Below are 17875 nucleotides of genomic sequence, written 5' to 3'. Positions count from 1 at the left end.
TATACTTTAAAGAATCAGTTCCTGAGTTGAGAAGTCACACTAAAATGTAATTCTAAATAGAATATGCATTGGTAAAAGATAGAGACTCATATTCATAATTAGAAAGGCCTCATAAATAACTCGGAAAATGTGGGAGGTCATTTGTGTTGTTTTCCATAGGAGCAAACCCATCTTCCTGACCTGGGGTAAGCTCCCAGATGAATCACTTTGAATCTGCTCCTGGCTGCTCCACCATCCAAGCTTGTCTTGAAAACCCTGAAATAAACTTCCTAGGGTGAGAGCTTACATTGTGACTACATTTGTCAGTGCCTTCCCAGTATTTTCATTTTCAATTAGCACAGAAGTCAAAAGTTACAAAAGCAACGAGATTACGCATCTTTTAATGAAAGATAAAACAACAATATAAACATACACAAATTTACAGAGAAGGGATCAACTTTGATACATCTGGAGTAAAAGGTGTCTCTTATTTAAATATGGTATAAAAATAAATGCAAGAAACATTAACCAAGAATGTACAGACAACAGACAAAGACGTAAGTTTGTTTCTGACTGTGATACATTGGTGAAATGAAACTTTCTCTGCTAATTTATTATTTAATAAATGTGAAGCTGTATGTATACTTCTTGATATATGCTTTTTTCCTTTTACAATTCTTCCGGTTTGTGACTGAATTTTTAGTGACCTGTGTGTCTAGAAGAAGGTTTAAGAGAGAGAGAAAGGGGGGAAACAAAAGGTTTACTTCACTTGAACTGTTAAAAAGGAAAAGACACAGATCCAGCTTAATACAAGGAAGAAGTTAGCAGACATCCTGAAATGGAGGCGTCAAGATGGTAGAGTCCCTTGGAGATGGCAGTGCCTTAATGTACACAAAGAAAGAACAATTCAGGTCCTTTGCTCATGCAACATCTTGGTCTAATGTCCTCTGCTCCAGGTAACAACAAAGAACTACAAAGTATATGCAGTGACTCCAGTTCGCTTTCATGCTACAAGATGATCCTTTTAATAAGACTGAACGAGGCTTGTTAACCTCTTTGACGTGAGAGATTTCCCCTGAGGAAAAATATAAACAAGGGAAGAAAGAGAAAACAATATGATCACTGAAAACCTGCTTAAGAGTAACATGTTTATTGCAGCTGATACTGTACAAGGGTCAAAAGGGAACCCTTTAGGTGCATCTTAGTTCAAATTTCATGACCAAGTTCCCTCCCTTCCTCCACATCAAACAAAATGATCCTTCCTTTTTCCATCCTCCCACCCCTCCACCCACTTCCTCCCCCTGTAAACAGACTGATGGGTTCACAGCACAAATCAGCAAATCATAAAACATGTCCAAAATGTTCCACTGAGGCTTAGCAATGATGCAACACCTAGGTTTGCAACTGGTTATAACATGTTACAGCAAACTTCAGGAAGTTGCTCTGAAAGATAGCGATGTGATGCATTCTTGTCCAACTGCTAAGATTAGTGTTGCATTTATAAATATCTAGATGTGCACAGGGTATGATTTAATTAAACAAAATGATTTTTGAGGGTGAGACTGCTGGAAACTCATGATTGAATCTATTCCCTATCCTATATGGTAATGGAAAAACAAACAATCGGTGCCTAAAAGTTGAGAAAAGTCTATTTGCTTTGTACTTCAAACTGTAAATGTCTTCCTGTAATGGAATGTCAAACTGTAAATGGAAAACCATTTGATTTCCTCTAACCTCAACCTCAGAAAAAACCCTACATATTCTGATCCCACTTATTGTGTTAATAACTATTATACATATTCATTTTTTGAACATCTTGATAGTTAAAACTGTCCCTGTAAATTGCAAATACTCTAGAGAAAGGTATGAGATTTTAAATTTCTGATCAGAATAACAGATTGTCAATTTGGTTATTTCTGTTTTATCCCTCACTGTATATGTTTAGTATAAAAAATAGGTGGAATTTGTACTTCTCAGAGGATAAAATAATAAGGGAAAATCAAAAGATTTTTTGAGAAATATATTTTAGTAATGTTGGTCATAGCAATAGTCTTGATTTACTCCTTAACGTGGCTCAGAGTTTGATAAATGAGTGGTGTGGTCTGGGGAGAGAAATCAGCCTTCATGACTATATTTTGGAAAAAGAATGATATATTTAAAAAATGATTAATGATTCCAGACTCAATCTTTCTTTACATACTGTACAGTAACTGACAAGGTCTTTTTGTATACTTGAACAGCAGTAATAAAAATGAAGCACCATTCTCTTTTAATTGGGGAAAAGGAGTTCATAACTTAGCTTTTAGCAGGTTTTGACATCTGATTGTAGAAGAGCCAGTTTAGCAAAGGACTTTCCCACTTAGCTACGCTCTAATCACTTTATGGGAAGAAAACTACTGAAAGCAAATGCAGATCTCTGACAGGAAGCCCTATTTTACATCGGCCTTCTAGGCAAACTGTGCTTTGCTTCTTCCTGTCACTTCTGTGCTTGTTTCCTTCTCATTCACAAAATGGGAATAAGTACCTATTTTAAAAGCTTTTCCTGAAGAATAATACAAGTAAATTACTTAAAACTATTTCAGAACATTCTGTGTACTCAGTTTGCTAGTCATTACCTTATTATATAATTACCATCATTATTATTATTACTACTGTTACATTCTTTCTCATCAGGATACTGAGACCCAAAGTCACTTTTCTGACTCCGAAAAGAACACAAAATTTCTCATGAATTTGGAAGCTAAAATTATACTACTTTTACACTCCAATACCTTAATCAAATAATGTTTGAATAAAAAAACTACTTTTCTATACTTGAAAATTACATTATTTTATATAGCTACTACTTTTTTCTCTTATGCTACTAATGTGTGCAGATATATTCATTCTGATACTAATGTATTTTTAAAAGGTGCTTACTGTTTCTAATGCCATTTGTGGGGTGGGGAGAACCTATACTGGTTGACGTATAAGAGTGAATTCATATTTGAGTTGAGGAGGAAGAGGAAGATGCTAACATAAAACTATTTATATTAAAACTAAAGATTAATATAATTTGGTTCAAACTATTGGGAGGATGCGGAGAAGGCAATGGCACCCCACTCCAGTACTCTTGCCTGGAAAATCCCATGGACAGAGGAGCCTGGTAGGCTGCAGTCCATGGGGTCACTAAGAGTCGGACACGACTGAGCAACTTCACTTTCACTTTTCACTTTCATGCATTGGAGAAGGAACTGGCAACCCACTCCAGTGTTTTTGCCTGGAGAATCCCAGGGATGGGGGAGCCTGGTGGGCTGCTGTCTATGGGGTCGCACAGAGTCGGACATGACTGAAGCGACTTAGCAGCAGCAGTAGCAGCACTGGGAGGATGAATAACATAGGTTGAAATAAGAAGCCATTTGCAACTCAGAGTCATTTTTCATTTTGATCAGTGGAAATGATGTCATATTTGTAAATGTAACAAATGGTAATATGGTTCTCTACCTACTTTTCCCCTCAAATATCTATGAAGTTATTAGTATTGTCCTGGTATTGTCTTCATTTTTAAAGGGGGGGTTGAGGTACAGATTTAGCTTGGTAAGCTGTTGTAGCAGGAAATAATTTAAAAATACTCACTCATGGAAGCCCATGGAGAAATACAGGCCTACAGTAAATCTGGGGTTTGTGGTAATAAGAAAGCAGATGAACAGAAATGGGAGAATATATGTATATATGTTAACAAACCCACACAAGAAACTCTTCTGAGATGTGGACTCACCAAATACATAATAAGGGTATTTGTTTTGTGTATTGAGACAATTAAAAGGCAAATTTAGGTATAGTTAAATAAAAAAAAAAACAAAACCTAAGTGCCTCACCCAAGGGTCAAAGTAAATAGCATGGACACCCAAGTGAGTTATCTAGATTTAAAGACCTAGATCACGTGGATGTGTCTGTAAGCCCTGTGCAAATCTTGTCTTGTTCACGTACTGGAAAGAAAAATGCCGTGCAAAGGTATTTTGTGCACTCTCTAGTGTGCAAAGAAATATCAGTTTCTCACTCTATTGGAAAATCTTAACAAGAACACGAATTCTTTTTTGCAGGTAAGAAAGAATATACTTGCACATCAGATGTTTTGTAATAATCCTTTTCAGTGTGGATCCTTGGAGGCTGTATTAAATCATCTTAAAAGACAATCATGAAGTTATCTGATTTTTGCTAATTTTTCTGAGTTGAAGAATCTGGGAAAATTTCATAGTTAAGGTCTAAAAATCTTAATTCTGGAAACTAAAAGGGCTAAAATTCCTTACCAATAGCATGCTTTTTGTTTGTTTTTACCAAATTGCTTACAATTGAATTCTGTATGAATAATGACTATTTTCAACCCAATGACTACATTTGTGCTATGTCATTTATACCCGTTCTTAATAGATTCTAAAGGAAATGAATTTGAAAAAGAATGGATACATGTAATGTTTATGTATAACTGAATTACTTTGCTGTGTACCTAAAAATAACACAGTTAATCAACTATGTTATACTCCAATGTAAAATAAAAATTAAAAGAAAGGAAATAGATTACATTGGAAATGGAAATCTATATAGAAAGACAAAGACAGAAACTCAAAACGAAAATTCAGCATCCTGTGAGATTTTATAATATCTAGTTAATGGACAATATGCTAGCACATGATCAATTTCAGGACAAAATTAACCTGACTTTAACTGGCATCTAAGTGAAGACAGATTCTCTGGATAATCTACAGTATAGCTATCACATAAACAAAGCAGTTTTTCTAGTGTCTCACAATAAAATTTCATCTCCACCAAACTAATTCCTTCCTTTTAAAATGTTGCATGGAGATTTTGTTATATTTAGGAAAATAAAACTCCCCCCAATAAAACAACCTATGTGCTCATTCTTAGTTTTCTCAAGTTGACTATCAAACATTATGAATTTCACATGATATACAATTTTTTCTTGGTTTTAAAGTAATAACAGAAAGTTGACAAAGAGCTGTGAATCCCTAGAAATGGAAATAAAGATCAGGCTCTTAGCTCCGTATGAGAGCCCTCAGCATTTGGGAGATGGAAGCAAATGCCCACACGTCTTTCCTGCAGACACTAATCCATGAAGGAAGTAGGAGAGAAGCCATATTTGCTCGGGTGACTAGCTACTTGTTTTATTACTGTCATAAAACATAAAAACAATGTACTCAGTCTTTACCAGTCTACAGGACACAAACCAACACTAACTGAAGGGATGGATTTTTAGAAGATAGCCATCAAAGAGCTTAAAGGGTAGGAAATTACCAGGATCTTTTGGATTAAAAAAATATTAACATCTTAACTCTTATTCCTACTTGTTTGTTTCATTATCACTACCTCCTAGTCTTCCCCATGTGTTGCTGTAGACTTAGAAATACCTTCTAGAATGCCTTGTCAGCTCCAGAGGCTCTGGGACCAGGAGAGGGCAAATCATGTCATTGACTTTCTACTGGTGTATGTGACCCAGCTATCAGACCTGTGCTGAGCCCCACAGCTGCGTAATAAAAAGAGCTGACTGTTTGATGGTAATAAGATGCCTTTGGACTAGAGATAAGAAACGTACATGCTCATGTCAGGCTGAACTAAAGGATATGTTTGTTTATTCTCATGTGAAAATTGCACCTGCTTCGCTTAAAAAATATAAAAGTCTTTGCCTGGGTTTCAAAATCATTTCGAAACTGGCTTCCTTGGCCTTTCAAACTACCTATTGTCACTCCACAGAATGGTTCTGTGGCTGGTCTTTGCACCTGCTACTCTCTGAGCTTGGGTTCTTCTCACTCTTCAGATAAACTTCTTATTCAAGTTTTTGCTGAAGTCTTCTAATTGCCCCTTAAGTTCTTCTGCAGTTTACCTCTCTTGATTCTTTGTCAGTGCTTTTTTTCCTCTGGGTCGGAAGATCCCCTTGAGGAGGGCATGGCAACCCGCTCCAGTATTCTTGCCTGGGAAATCCCATGGACAGAGGAGGCTGGTGGGCTACAGTCCATGGCGTCACAAAGAGTTGGACATGACTTAGTGACTAAACAACAACAGTAAGTGCATTTTTTTTAAATGCTGTTTTGTACAGTCCTCTAAGTCACCTGGCTTGATAAAGCAATTGATACCTGTTAAACAATCTTAATATTATAGAAGTCTCCAAAAATCTACTTGCTTCTTTGCATGAGTTGAGTTCCTTGACTGGAAGTCATAGTTTAGGAATGGGCTTCTAGAAACCAGGGTAATGAGATTCAAATGTATTGGTACAAGTAACTTTTAGGGGAGGAGAGGCACGGTAGAATGAGAAAAGGGAGCATGTTGGACACACCGTATTAAGTAATTAACTGATAGAATTTGGGTCTTTTTAACTTTTATTTTGCCCTGGTTGTTGCCATCAGTGAAACTAAGAGGGAATATGTTGAGGGAATTGAACTAGGCTAGGGGTTTGGAAAAATCCTGCTTCAAATGAAACCAAGTCCCCTAGGATAATTTTCAGGTAAGTTTACTGAAACATGGTGGATAATTTCAGCAAAACTGAAAAGTGTGAGCTCCTTGAAAATTAAAGAAAACTCAATTATTGAGAATTAAGAAAGAAAAAGAAAAGAAAGAAGGGAGGGATGGAGAAAGAAAGGAAGGGGATTCTATAGCTAGTTTGGAGGCTAGTATATTTAATGTTGAAAACAGGAAGAAATTCTGTTATGTACTTAAAAGAGATGGTTTATGAACATATTTATATACCAGTTCTTATTAGTAGCTTCTTGTGTGGTTTGAGATAGAAAAAGTAAAGCCAAATACTTTCATTTCCTTAGTTAAGAATAGCTTCCTGAAATAAAAATAGCGCATATCCATTAGAGAAAATGAGGAAAACATAGAAAAATATAAAGAAGAAATAAACATTACTCAAAGTACAATTATTTACATGTTAATATATCCTTCTATTTTTTATACAAAAATATTTTTATTTATTTTTAAAAAAAAACTAAAATTATACTGTGCATAGTACTAAAGCTTATTATGAGTAATATGCTAATTAAAAATGATCATATTTTGATCCATTACCCATGTAACATATATTTTGTTCAAATTCAACACATTAGTGGGAAAGGAAATCAATTTAGAAAGATGCTACCAACATTTAGAAAAAAATCACATATCATAGAATAAATAAAAACATATTAGGGTAAGTTGCATATAATAAGGGAATGTGTTATTTCTGAAAGGTTATTTTAGTCCTATACACATATAAACATGCATAAGTACAGTTTATATATACATACACACACACTCACAAACATATATATATTGCATTACTATGTCATAGTAATGGGTTGCAATAAAAAAAGATGAAAGCCAATGCTCTAAAATCTATTCTTTAATAACTGCATCAGGTTGATATACCTTAATGCATTTAAGAAATTCACAATTGTATATTCAGATTGTGTTTTATTTTTGGCCGTTATACGATGCAATGAATATTTTTGTGTACAAACATCTGGGTTTTGTTAGAATTAAATTGTTAGAAGCTGAAATACTGATTGAATGTGAAGGAATATTTTTGAAGCTTTTGACACATTGTATAAAGTTCTCTGCAAGAAAATGATTAGAAATTCATATCCCTACTAAGTGTGAACAATATGTGAATTCACCAATTTCCTTATCCTAGATATTATTATTTAAAAAAACTAATCTATTGGAGGAAAAAGTTATTTTGTTGCCTTTTGAATTAAATTTGGTTATTAATATAGGTTTCCTTTTTTTTATATATATATTTATTGACTATTTGTATTTCCTCTGTTAAAACGGATCAAGACCTTTGCTTATTTTTCTAATGGCATATTGCTCTTCTGATTTTTTTTTTTTTGCAAAGAACTCCCCATATAAACCACATTAGATCTTTGTCAATTACATGCTCATTTACTTGTTTTTAAAGAGTTCACCGAACTTGAGAACAGGAAGTTGCTTTAAACAAGTAAGGCATTTAGCAGTCTTTCATGGTATTTCTGTGGATAAGACAGAAAAAGAGGAAGTTCGTAACTAAATAAACAACTACCTTTAAGGTGTGCTAATTTTTGGAGTAGTGGAACTCTCTTCATTTCTGTTCTTAGGACATTTTAATCAGCAATTTGCTTGACTAAATTGATATAATTCTGCTAAAATTAATGCACGAATGATGCCAATATGCTAATCTTGGTTAAAAGACAGGATAACAAAGAGATACTCCAAAAAATTACATAATGCGATAACTCACAAGATAAAATTTAATGGAAAGAATAAAGAACTTACACGAAAATTGATAAACAAACAATAAACCAAAAGTCTAGCAGCAAAAGAGAAGATTGAGGAGATATAATCGTAGTTCACAAGAAAAAAAAATTTTTTAGATTTAAAAAACATTTTAAGCCCCAAATAACCTGGCTGCTGTGACTGCAATCTGATGCAATTTTCAGGGTGAACTGTGCTAGTTACGTATATTCCTTCTTTCCTATTGTGCATTTGATATTTCTAATCTATGCTGGTTCGGTTACTTCTCAAGTGTTGTGAGTCTGCATGAGTAGATTTGACACAGCATTGCCCTCTCCCAGGTTTGCTCCATAACTGGTCTGAGGTTGTATTTCCAAAGCCTGGCATCTATATTATTCATGGGTGGGAAGGGTGGGCTCAGTGTACAATAATGGTGATTGTTAGCATATGGAAAGGAAATTTCATGCCAGATTTCATGTTTAATAAAACCAAGATAAAAATCATTTGACCAGGGACTAGAAATAATCCATAGAGTTTTAGAAAGCATCTTAAAACAGCATAAAACTGCCAGAAAACACTGTAATTCTTCATAGATTGAAGACTAATTGACAAGGAAGCCTGCTATTAATGTGTAATACAAGTGCTTTGGAAATCAAGAATACAAACTCTGACTTCTCCCTTCTACAAGTTATTTTCCCTTCTAGTGTATGTATCTCTTGCATTAGGGCAAAAGTAATGATAAGACAGAGAAAAATAAATAGACATCTCTTCTTTTGTGATTTTGTATTCCATTTAACTGAGGAATTCAATTTTTTATAAGAAAAAATGAATATTTAACTTGATGAATGCCTATGACACTTTGAGCTATAATGGCAATGAATAAAGAAAGAACGAAATAAGGAACAACATAAATGTCCATCAATAGAGGAATAGAAAAATAAATTACAGGTATATACATTCAGAGGAATTTTGTGCAGCCAATAAACAGAATTGTGTAGAATATGAAATGACCTGGAAGATATTTCTGATGCAATTTAAGCAAATAAAGCATGTTTAAAGAATTTCTTAAATCTATTTATTTGTACAAGTACTATTTACGGCTGCTTCTGGCTAAAGAAATTGTTGATGAAGAAATTGAGGTGTAGCAGTTTAACTGACTTCTAAAAATTCATATGGCAAGAAAGTATGAGACTGGGTTTCAAGCCTAAATATTAACATTTCAAGTTTCCAGTGCTGGGTATAATAGGAAGAAAATGAGTACTCTATAAAGTAATGAATTTAAAGTCAGAAAAATTTCCTTCTAGTCCTGACTTTCTCTCACCTATAAAATGGGTACAATAATGAGTATTATATTACCTAACTAGCAGGTTCAGATTAAGTTAAATTAGATAATATAAAGTACCTGGTGAAGAGCCTGGCACATGGCAGGTACTCATTAAATGTGAGTTACTATCATTATCTCACTTTCCCCAGGTCCTTTCAGAGTTTACATATTGTTTAAAAGTATTTCCCCAAGCTCATTTCTTAGACACTTTATCTCGTAGCTTCGTTATATTTACCAGAGCAACTTCCACATAGAACTCTTTTAAAATGTTTATTTAAACTCTATATTTCCTCTATTATTTCTATTTAGTTATAATAAAACCACTCATTCATTATCTTGTGTTAAAATCATTTTATTGATCCTATAAAGGCATCCCATAAAATTTATTATGTAAGTACTTCAGATGCCTATCACAACTGCTGACTCTAAAAGGAATCATAATATTGAGGAACACTGAACCAAGAGGAAATAAAAAAATAAATGAAAATAGAAAGTTAAAGGGAACTTTAAATAGAAATTAACCATCAAAAGATTTAATGGTATACAGTATAATATTTTTAATTTTTGTATAAAAATAATTTTCAGGATAGAAATTCACTTCTTATGCCTAATCAAATAAATGTAGTAACTTGTAATCTACTGAGGAAATTAGAGAGCCTTTCTAATTTTTTACCCCATTTCTTCAGAGTACTACCAAAACAAAATATTCAATAAAGATATTACTTTTCATTTTCCTGGATAGAAAAGGATTAACCCTAAATAACTGTGTCTGAAGCTTACCTGAAATTTATCAGTATGCTGTGTGTGTATACGTGTTCTGGTATGAATGTTACTCAACTTATCTTTCTTCAGTAATCTCAGCCTTTTGTACCATTCTCCTTAAAAAGATGGTTGCCTTTCCTGGCCTAATGAAATCCTATTTACCCAGTTAAATGTAACTTCTGAAAATTCTCATATTATTCATGGACTCTACTTATTCACCCTAATAAATAGAAATAGTTTATCTTTCTCCTGTACATCATAATATTTTGTTTATATCATTATGTACCATAGCAATTTAGGTCTTGTTCTTAAGATATAGCACAATGTCTAGAGTATAGTTGGCACTTGGTGTATAAATTCTGATTGAAGGTGCATAGGATTACTTCCTCACTTCCTCTTATTTCCTATCGATCTTTTCTTAAAGTTTGCAATGAATGACAATGTGGTGCTATTTTAAGGGTTGAGGAAGTTGGTCAGATGTGGGGATGGTGTTGGAGGAAAGACAGCCATTTTGCTTTCCCTTTCCATCTTCCATAAATTGCATTATATGTTTTTAATTATATCACAGAAATTTCCAATCCAATTGCTCAAGAACAATATTCTGTCAGCACTATGTTAGAAAAGAATGAATTTGAAACAATTCTTAAACAATACACAGAGCACTGTGCAACATCCTATGGTGACTTTCTCCAGCAAAATCTTGAGGCATTTCTTTAGCATTGTCTTTATCTTCCCATGGTGACTTATGAGGCATGCTTAAGAAAAATTTTTATTAAAGGTCAGAGATTCCAAAAGATCCAGCCAAAATTTTGGGAAGTTAATAGTGTGATTAATTCTTGGAGTCCTTCATTTTCCAGTCCTTTAATTTGTGCAATCACAATGAATGTTCAAAGTATATACTGCTTTTTAAAGTCTTTTAATTGGGAATTCATAAAAATAACTGATTAACATTCCCCACCACAAGGAGCCTTGAAGGAGACTAAAAACAAAAACCGTATTTTTGCTGAATCCAATTAGCTTACATTTCAACACACATAACTCCACTTAACTGGCCATCACAGCAAAAGCCACAACACACACCCACAGCAGCAGCAGCATGGAGCTGACCACACAACTCAACAGACAATGCAGACAAACTGGAGTATAAACCAAGATTTTTCTACCTCTTTTCATAACAGGTTAGTGCTGGCCCTCAGTGTTGGTGTACAGTTTTTATGGCATGGGAAAATAGGGATGTTTCTGCCCTATAAAAATAAATGTGTTGAAGGCTTTAGTTTGAGCTTATACAATGTCAGAAAGTTCCAAAGGCACTGGCACAATACCAAAAAAAAAAAAAGAATCTCACAAACAAATATATCACTAAAACACATGGCAAGATACTAAGAAAACACTGGTAGGAAAACAACTGATTTCCTGGATGATTTATGCAATAGTTTTCAATACTTTGCTGAAAAATAACGAATGAGAAAGGCATGCTAGTGGGTCTTTGGTGGGCATTTATTGTCACCAACTCCCATTCATACTGAGTCTGGCTCTGGCTTTACACTGTTAAATAAGTCATTTTCTCTCTGCAAAAGTAGGAGACACAGAACCCTCATAGTTCTTAATCTTTTAAGCCATAGGAAAAGCTAAGGGATAGAGTACAGAAATTCATGCACTATTGTTAACAAAGACAGAGATATATAGAATAAAAAAAATATATAAATAGTTATTTCTTCATTTTATGTATCATAATACACACTACTTTCCAAGTCTTAGTTTGACACATACAGATTTTCACATATGATATCTTTATCTACTCTAGGAAGTGTTAGGACAGAAAGGTAAGTAGGAAGTTCTGAACTTGAATAAAGACATAAATACTTTTGCTGTTACATCAAAGGATGCAAGATGGAAGATGGGGCTTGAAACTGGGAACATTTCCCAAATGGACTTAATGATTTGTAATTCTTTAAAAATGAAAACTTACCACATTCTGTGCAAAGTTTTCAAAACATGTTCTGCGGTCCATTGAATATCCCGACTTATATGTGTGGGGTTGGGCGGGGCAAAGAAAAATAACAAGCAGAGAGAAAAAGAGAGAGAGAAGGAAGGAAGAAAGGAAGGCAGGCAAAAGCCAGAAAGAAAAATGGCAGAAAAAGACAGGGTGATGAAATGACGCAACACCAAATTCATGTTCTAAATCACAGGGATCAGGAAAACAGGACAGCTGCCACCAAAGGCCTCTTGTCACAGGGCATGGGCTCTGTTTGCATTAACGCTTATAACACCAAAACTTTTCTTGTGCAAACAAAATGATGTGATTTCAAGCAAAATCGAATGACACTGAAATAAAGTAGATATGTTTAGGTTTTATGCTGACGTTTTTAAAGCCTACATTATTGAAAATCTAGTGGCTTATGTTCAGAATGTCCTCATAATTTTCTACTGGTACTAAATTTCTGTTGATATCATTAATTCTGTAGACCACTGCTGTCCAACAGAACTTTCTGAAGGCATGGAAATTTCATTCTATACTAATATTTCAGAAGTCTTTAGCTGTGGCCATTGAGTAAGAGAAATTCGGTTAGAATTTTATGTAATCTTAACTAATTTAAATTTAAACCATTGCATGTGCTGGTGGTTTCTGTACTGGTCAGTGCAACTGTCTGGTTGCAAAGTCAATTGACTTTGAAAAATATCATTAGCTTAAGTGATGATCATGAATTATACAAAATTATCATTTCATCTCAGAATTTCAAGAAGCTATGGACTATTTTAATATTACAAAATAATGAATGATGTTGATGTTTACATACAGATTTTCCATTTTCTGTTAAACTGATTAATAAGGTGTTACTGACAGTGAGACTTTCATTATAAACATTAATTGAACAATGTAGCCTACTGCAGTTCTTCAAAAATATGCTAGCAGCTCTTAGGTATGAAGCCTCATCACAGGGATACTAAGTGACTCAGGATAAATGCCAAATGAAAATATTTGGAAGCAAATATTTAGTTTGCTGATAGTTGCTGCATTTTGGCAACTATCATAGGAAAAAAGTGAGTTATGAGGCATATACATACATTCCAGTTTACAGGATGAGGAAAGTCCTCCCTGAGTTTTTAATCCAATGGCATTGTTCTTTTCTTTATTGTAATTTCTTATTTCCTTAAACTGGCATACAGAAGACTAACATGAAACATGAGAACAGCATCTTAAAACCTTTGTAAAGCATGGACATCTGCCGAGACAAACACGCAATAAAGAAAATAAGCAATCAACAAGCAGAAACACATACAACTTAAATGACCCTGATAAAATGCAAGGATTTGGGGAAAGGTCTTGGAGTGTATCCACTTACCATTTGTCCAATACTGTGGTCCCAGCAGAGATAACTACTCCAAATAACTATAACTGAGAACCAAGTCATAAAAGTTCACAAAGAACCAATACCTTTTTCTTTGCCTGTAGAAGTTCCTGATAGGCACTGGATCTTATAAAACGTGGATATGAATCACTTTTCATCAGTTTGTAAATGTGCTCCTAAAAAGAAATAATGGTTGAAGTGCCTCTTTATTATTTCTCAGGAAAAATCAAATACTGTGATAAGAATGCAACATCTGATTCAAAAACAAATCTGGAATAATGATAATGCTGATGAGAATATTTTATATGCTTATAGAACAATTTAGACCTTCAAATTTATTATTTTATTCAAGGATCCATGTTTAAACTGGTTTGGGAGCTATGGAGGAGGCAAATCAAATCCAGTCCTTAAAAAAAATGGGATTTAGTTAGTTGACTGTCATCACGTAATTTCAAATCAAGTTGTTGATTTATATAGACCATTAAGATGAATAAATCTGCTATCTCTTAAGATTAAGCCAAAAGAGAATGATGCAAAGTCAGGATTCAATCATTCTAGATACCTTGGCATTCATATGTACTTGGAGGGTTCAAACTTTCCAAATGAATCATCTCATTGGTGAAAATTGTTATGCAAATCTACTTTAGGCCAGAGCATAAGTCCAGAAATAAATTTTGTGATATTTAATTGCTTAACGTCCTAATTTGTATGCATGTTTTGACTTACTCTGAAATATATTAAGTAAATATTCAATAATCCTAATCAGTTTGCAATGTTTTGTTTCGAAGATGAATATTGGTAGACAAAGGAAAAAAATATATTCATTTAATTCAACGTTGGCCTAATCCAAGGAGATTCTGCTTTGGTTTATTGCAGCCTAAGGGAGCATAAATGCTCCTTGCTCATTCTAGTCTGTTAGAGGCAGAGTTCTGAACTATTTGAGAGTATCCTGAATGTCCCAGTGTCTACTTGTTTGGAGAAAACATGTATTTTAAGAGATGACTTAGTTTCCTAGTCTTAAATACACCAGTAATCATTTGTAGTTACTGTGAATCCACTTAATGACATTCAATATTAATCCTCAGTAATCCTGACATTCAGGCTCTCTAGCCCAAGGTTCGTCTCCAAAAGTATGGTACATTTGGAACTGTATCAGAATTTGTTGTTGGAAAAGTGGGGCGATGTTTTATTTTGGACTCAAGCATTTTGGGATTCAGATCCTATCTTGCTCAAGATTTACCACTTACAAACATGTTAATTTCGACAATTTTATTCACTTCTCTGAGCTTCGATCTTCTAGTCTATAAACTAGAGTTATTGTCAGGATTTGAGGAATGATCAATATTTAGCAAAGTATGAGGGAATGCATAGTAAGTGCTCAAATATGTTTGAGTATGTGCCAGGTACACTTCCAAGTGCTTGCCTCTATTAGTTAATTAAATTCTCACAGAACCTCAACAAGGTTGGCAACCATTTCCATATATATTTTAAATATGAAGTAACTAAAGCACAAAGAGGTACTTGCAATAGGTCACAGGGCAGAGCTCAGAACAGAACCCAGACAATTTGCCTTCAGAATCTGCTTTCTTATTACACTGTATCTCTTCTTAAACAGTGGCAAGAGTTTTTATTATTGTATTTTTGAATATAGGGTTTATAAACCCACAAAAAACTGGGATTAAATAGCTGAGGTTGACTGAAAAAAGCCTATGGTCAGGTGGTAATATTTTCCATAGAAAATTATGCCTTTTCCTTTTATTGAAGACACATTAAGCAAAAATATTTTTCAATGACACAGATAACAAAGAAATGTTCTTTTTAAGACTTTTGGGAAGGTCATTCCAAATATTTTACACATTGTGACTCTACAAAAATGCTTGAAAGTTTATCTTGAATTGAAAGAAAGATAAAACAGCAGAGAAATAAGCAACAGAATTTTCCTCCTGCTCTCTCTCATGTGTCTCCATAAAATATAATTATTTCCACATAGAAGACCATGGCAGAGCCAGGGTGAATGAATGGGTTTCTGGTTGGCTGTTTCAACCTGTGTTAGTTTCCTGCACAGTGGCTCATTTCTTTTTAAACCAAAGCCAGTGATAAATATATTTTATACTGAGAGTAAAAATAAGAAAGGAATTTTCTGTACCTCATGCTTCATCTTCTATATTTTCTCTTAGTAACATAGCTATTTAAAAAACAAGACACTTTTTAGAGCTAACATTCATCTCTAAAAGAGGTTTTAAGAAATTATGAAACATGTTTGTTCAGGTTTAAATGCCAATTTCAACACATCATTAGGAAATGATATCCTCTCGTTACACATTTATTTTTCCTCTTGAGCACAATATACTTTTTTTAGAGAAATTAAAATTACTTCTAAGGAGACAACTTCATCCAGTTTGAGGGAAAAAAAAACACACTTAAATAAAACTATGTCTTAGGAAGTTAACATCTTAATATCAATTTCATTTTTTTCTTCTTTATGTAGACTAAAAAAAGTAACTTGGAAAATTTTTAAATGCCTAAAGTTACTGTTTCAGTTTGCCATCAGAGACAAAACTGGTTTCAGTTTTACATAACTTTAAGCTAATTTAATTTAGTTCTGACTATTCATAATAACATATTATTTAGGAAGGTCAGAATCTCAGATTCTCCATATTAGAAGATAAGTTAAAGAGTTCAAGTATGTGTTACTGAGGTATCAGAGTTGAAACTAAAGCAAAAAGCTTTCAAATATTTAAAATATTTCCCTTCAAGAAATTTTCATGTAAAAACATTCAAATTTACAAAAATCCTCAGGCTTTAAAAACTCTTTAAAGTATCCCCGTTATCTTCTAGATCATTTAGTTGTTTTACATACAGCTTCCTTGGTGGCTCAGATGGTAAAGAATCCACCTACAATGTAGTAGACCTGGGTTTGATCCCTGGGTTGGGAAGATCCTCTGGAATAAGGCATGGCAACCCACTTCAGTATTTTTGCCTGGAGAATCCCCATGGATAGAGGATCCTGGCGGCTACAGTCTATGGGGTCGCAGAGTCGGACATGACTGAGCGACTTAGCGCATGCGCACGCGCACATATATATATATATATATATATATATATATATATATATATACACACACACACACACACACACACACACACACACACACCCCTAAATTGAAAATGTTAGACATAGCCACAGATTATAATGAAAATCAAACAAAAGTATCTCAACGTTCAACTTCTCAGGAGCACATGTGTGATGCAATGTGAGTTCCATCCATGCACCAACCTGAGCATCTTCGAAAGTGTATCGTCCGGGCTCCTTCACATTCTGGGTGGTTTTGTCATAGCTCTTAGAATCCAAGTTAATAGCACTGGGGGCTCCTGGAGCCAGAAACTCTTGCCATATTTCCTGAACTCGAGAGGGAACTTCTCGAATAGGCCTTTTCTTCAGGTCCTCCACTGCTAGCCAGAATCTACACAAAACGAGACATAATCTGATGTCTGATGTCTCATAATCTGACAATTCTTAAAATATTGGCTTATCATATAATTCACAATGAGGTATAATAATAAGCTAATTTTCTCTGGGGGCGTCCAGAAACAGGCTTCTACTGATTTTTTTATTAGTTGTATTCAAAGATATAACACTTGGGGAAAGGAAATATTGAAAACAATCTTTTTTAAGTGTTCTCTGAAAATCAGGGGCCTCCCAGGGGGCTCAGACGAGGAGCCTAGCAGACTACAGTCCAGGGGTCAAAAAGAGTGGAACATGACTGAGCCACTAAGTCCACACACACTGAAAAGCAGACCTGCCAGGGCCCTGATTCCATACAACCTCAAATTTTTACTAAAACAATGGAGCAGTACTAAAGAACCTTTTGTTAGACAGGAAGAGGAGTTTGAAGGGATTTAGGGGGAGTGACATGGATCATCTGACTGAGGGCATAAACTATACCACATACTCTATTTTTTGGATCTTTTGTCCATTTGAGCAATGGGGGTTAGTATGGAGAGGATTTTCTACTTTACCTGGTAAGGGAATTACCATGAAGCTTTACTGGAACGTAAAGAGGCCTGGACACAGATTAGAAAATGCTGTAGCTGGAGAAATCAGGGCAAGTAACTAATTTTAGGCTATTTAATTCCGAGACTTATGAAATGACAGAAGCAGCAAGCTTTCACATGTAATTGTTCAAAAGGCTTAAATCTGCAGAAGCATCATAGCAAT

General features: G+C 34.4%; 1 protein-coding gene across 8 annotated transcripts in view; it reads right to left on the bottom strand.

Moving 5' to 3' along the window:
* Nucleotides 1-364: 364 nt before the first annotated feature.
* RGS7 (regulator of G protein signaling 7) overlaps nucleotides 365-17875 on the bottom strand; it is a 479738-nt gene continuing 462227 nt past the window's right edge. For 7 of the 8 annotated variants that reach the window (XM_061382530.1, XM_061382533.1, XM_061382531.1 and 4 more), the window contains 4 exons: nucleotides 16934-17120; nucleotides 13743-13832; nucleotides 11470-11550; nucleotides 968-1054 (listed from right to left, as the gene is read on the bottom strand). In XM_061382530.1, the coding sequence (XP_061238514.1) occupies nucleotides 11476-11550; nucleotides 13743-13832; nucleotides 16934-17120 (352 nt within the window). In that variant the 3' untranslated portion in view covers nucleotides 968-1054; nucleotides 11470-11475. Of the gene's footprint in view, nucleotides 1055-11469; nucleotides 11551-13742; nucleotides 13833-16933; nucleotides 17121-17875 lie in introns of all 8 variants that reach the window. The other variant, XM_061382532.1, reaches the window with a different exon arrangement.

Source organism: Bos javanicus, chromosome 16, assembly GCF_032452875.1.
Source record: "Bos javanicus breed banteng chromosome 16, ARS-OSU_banteng_1.0, whole genome shotgun sequence".
Lineage (NCBI taxonomy): Eukaryota > Metazoa > Chordata > Mammalia > Artiodactyla > Bovidae > Bos > Bos javanicus.
The sequence above is the reverse complement of the archived record's forward strand: the minus strand, read 5'-3'. Positions and strand labels throughout refer to the sequence as shown.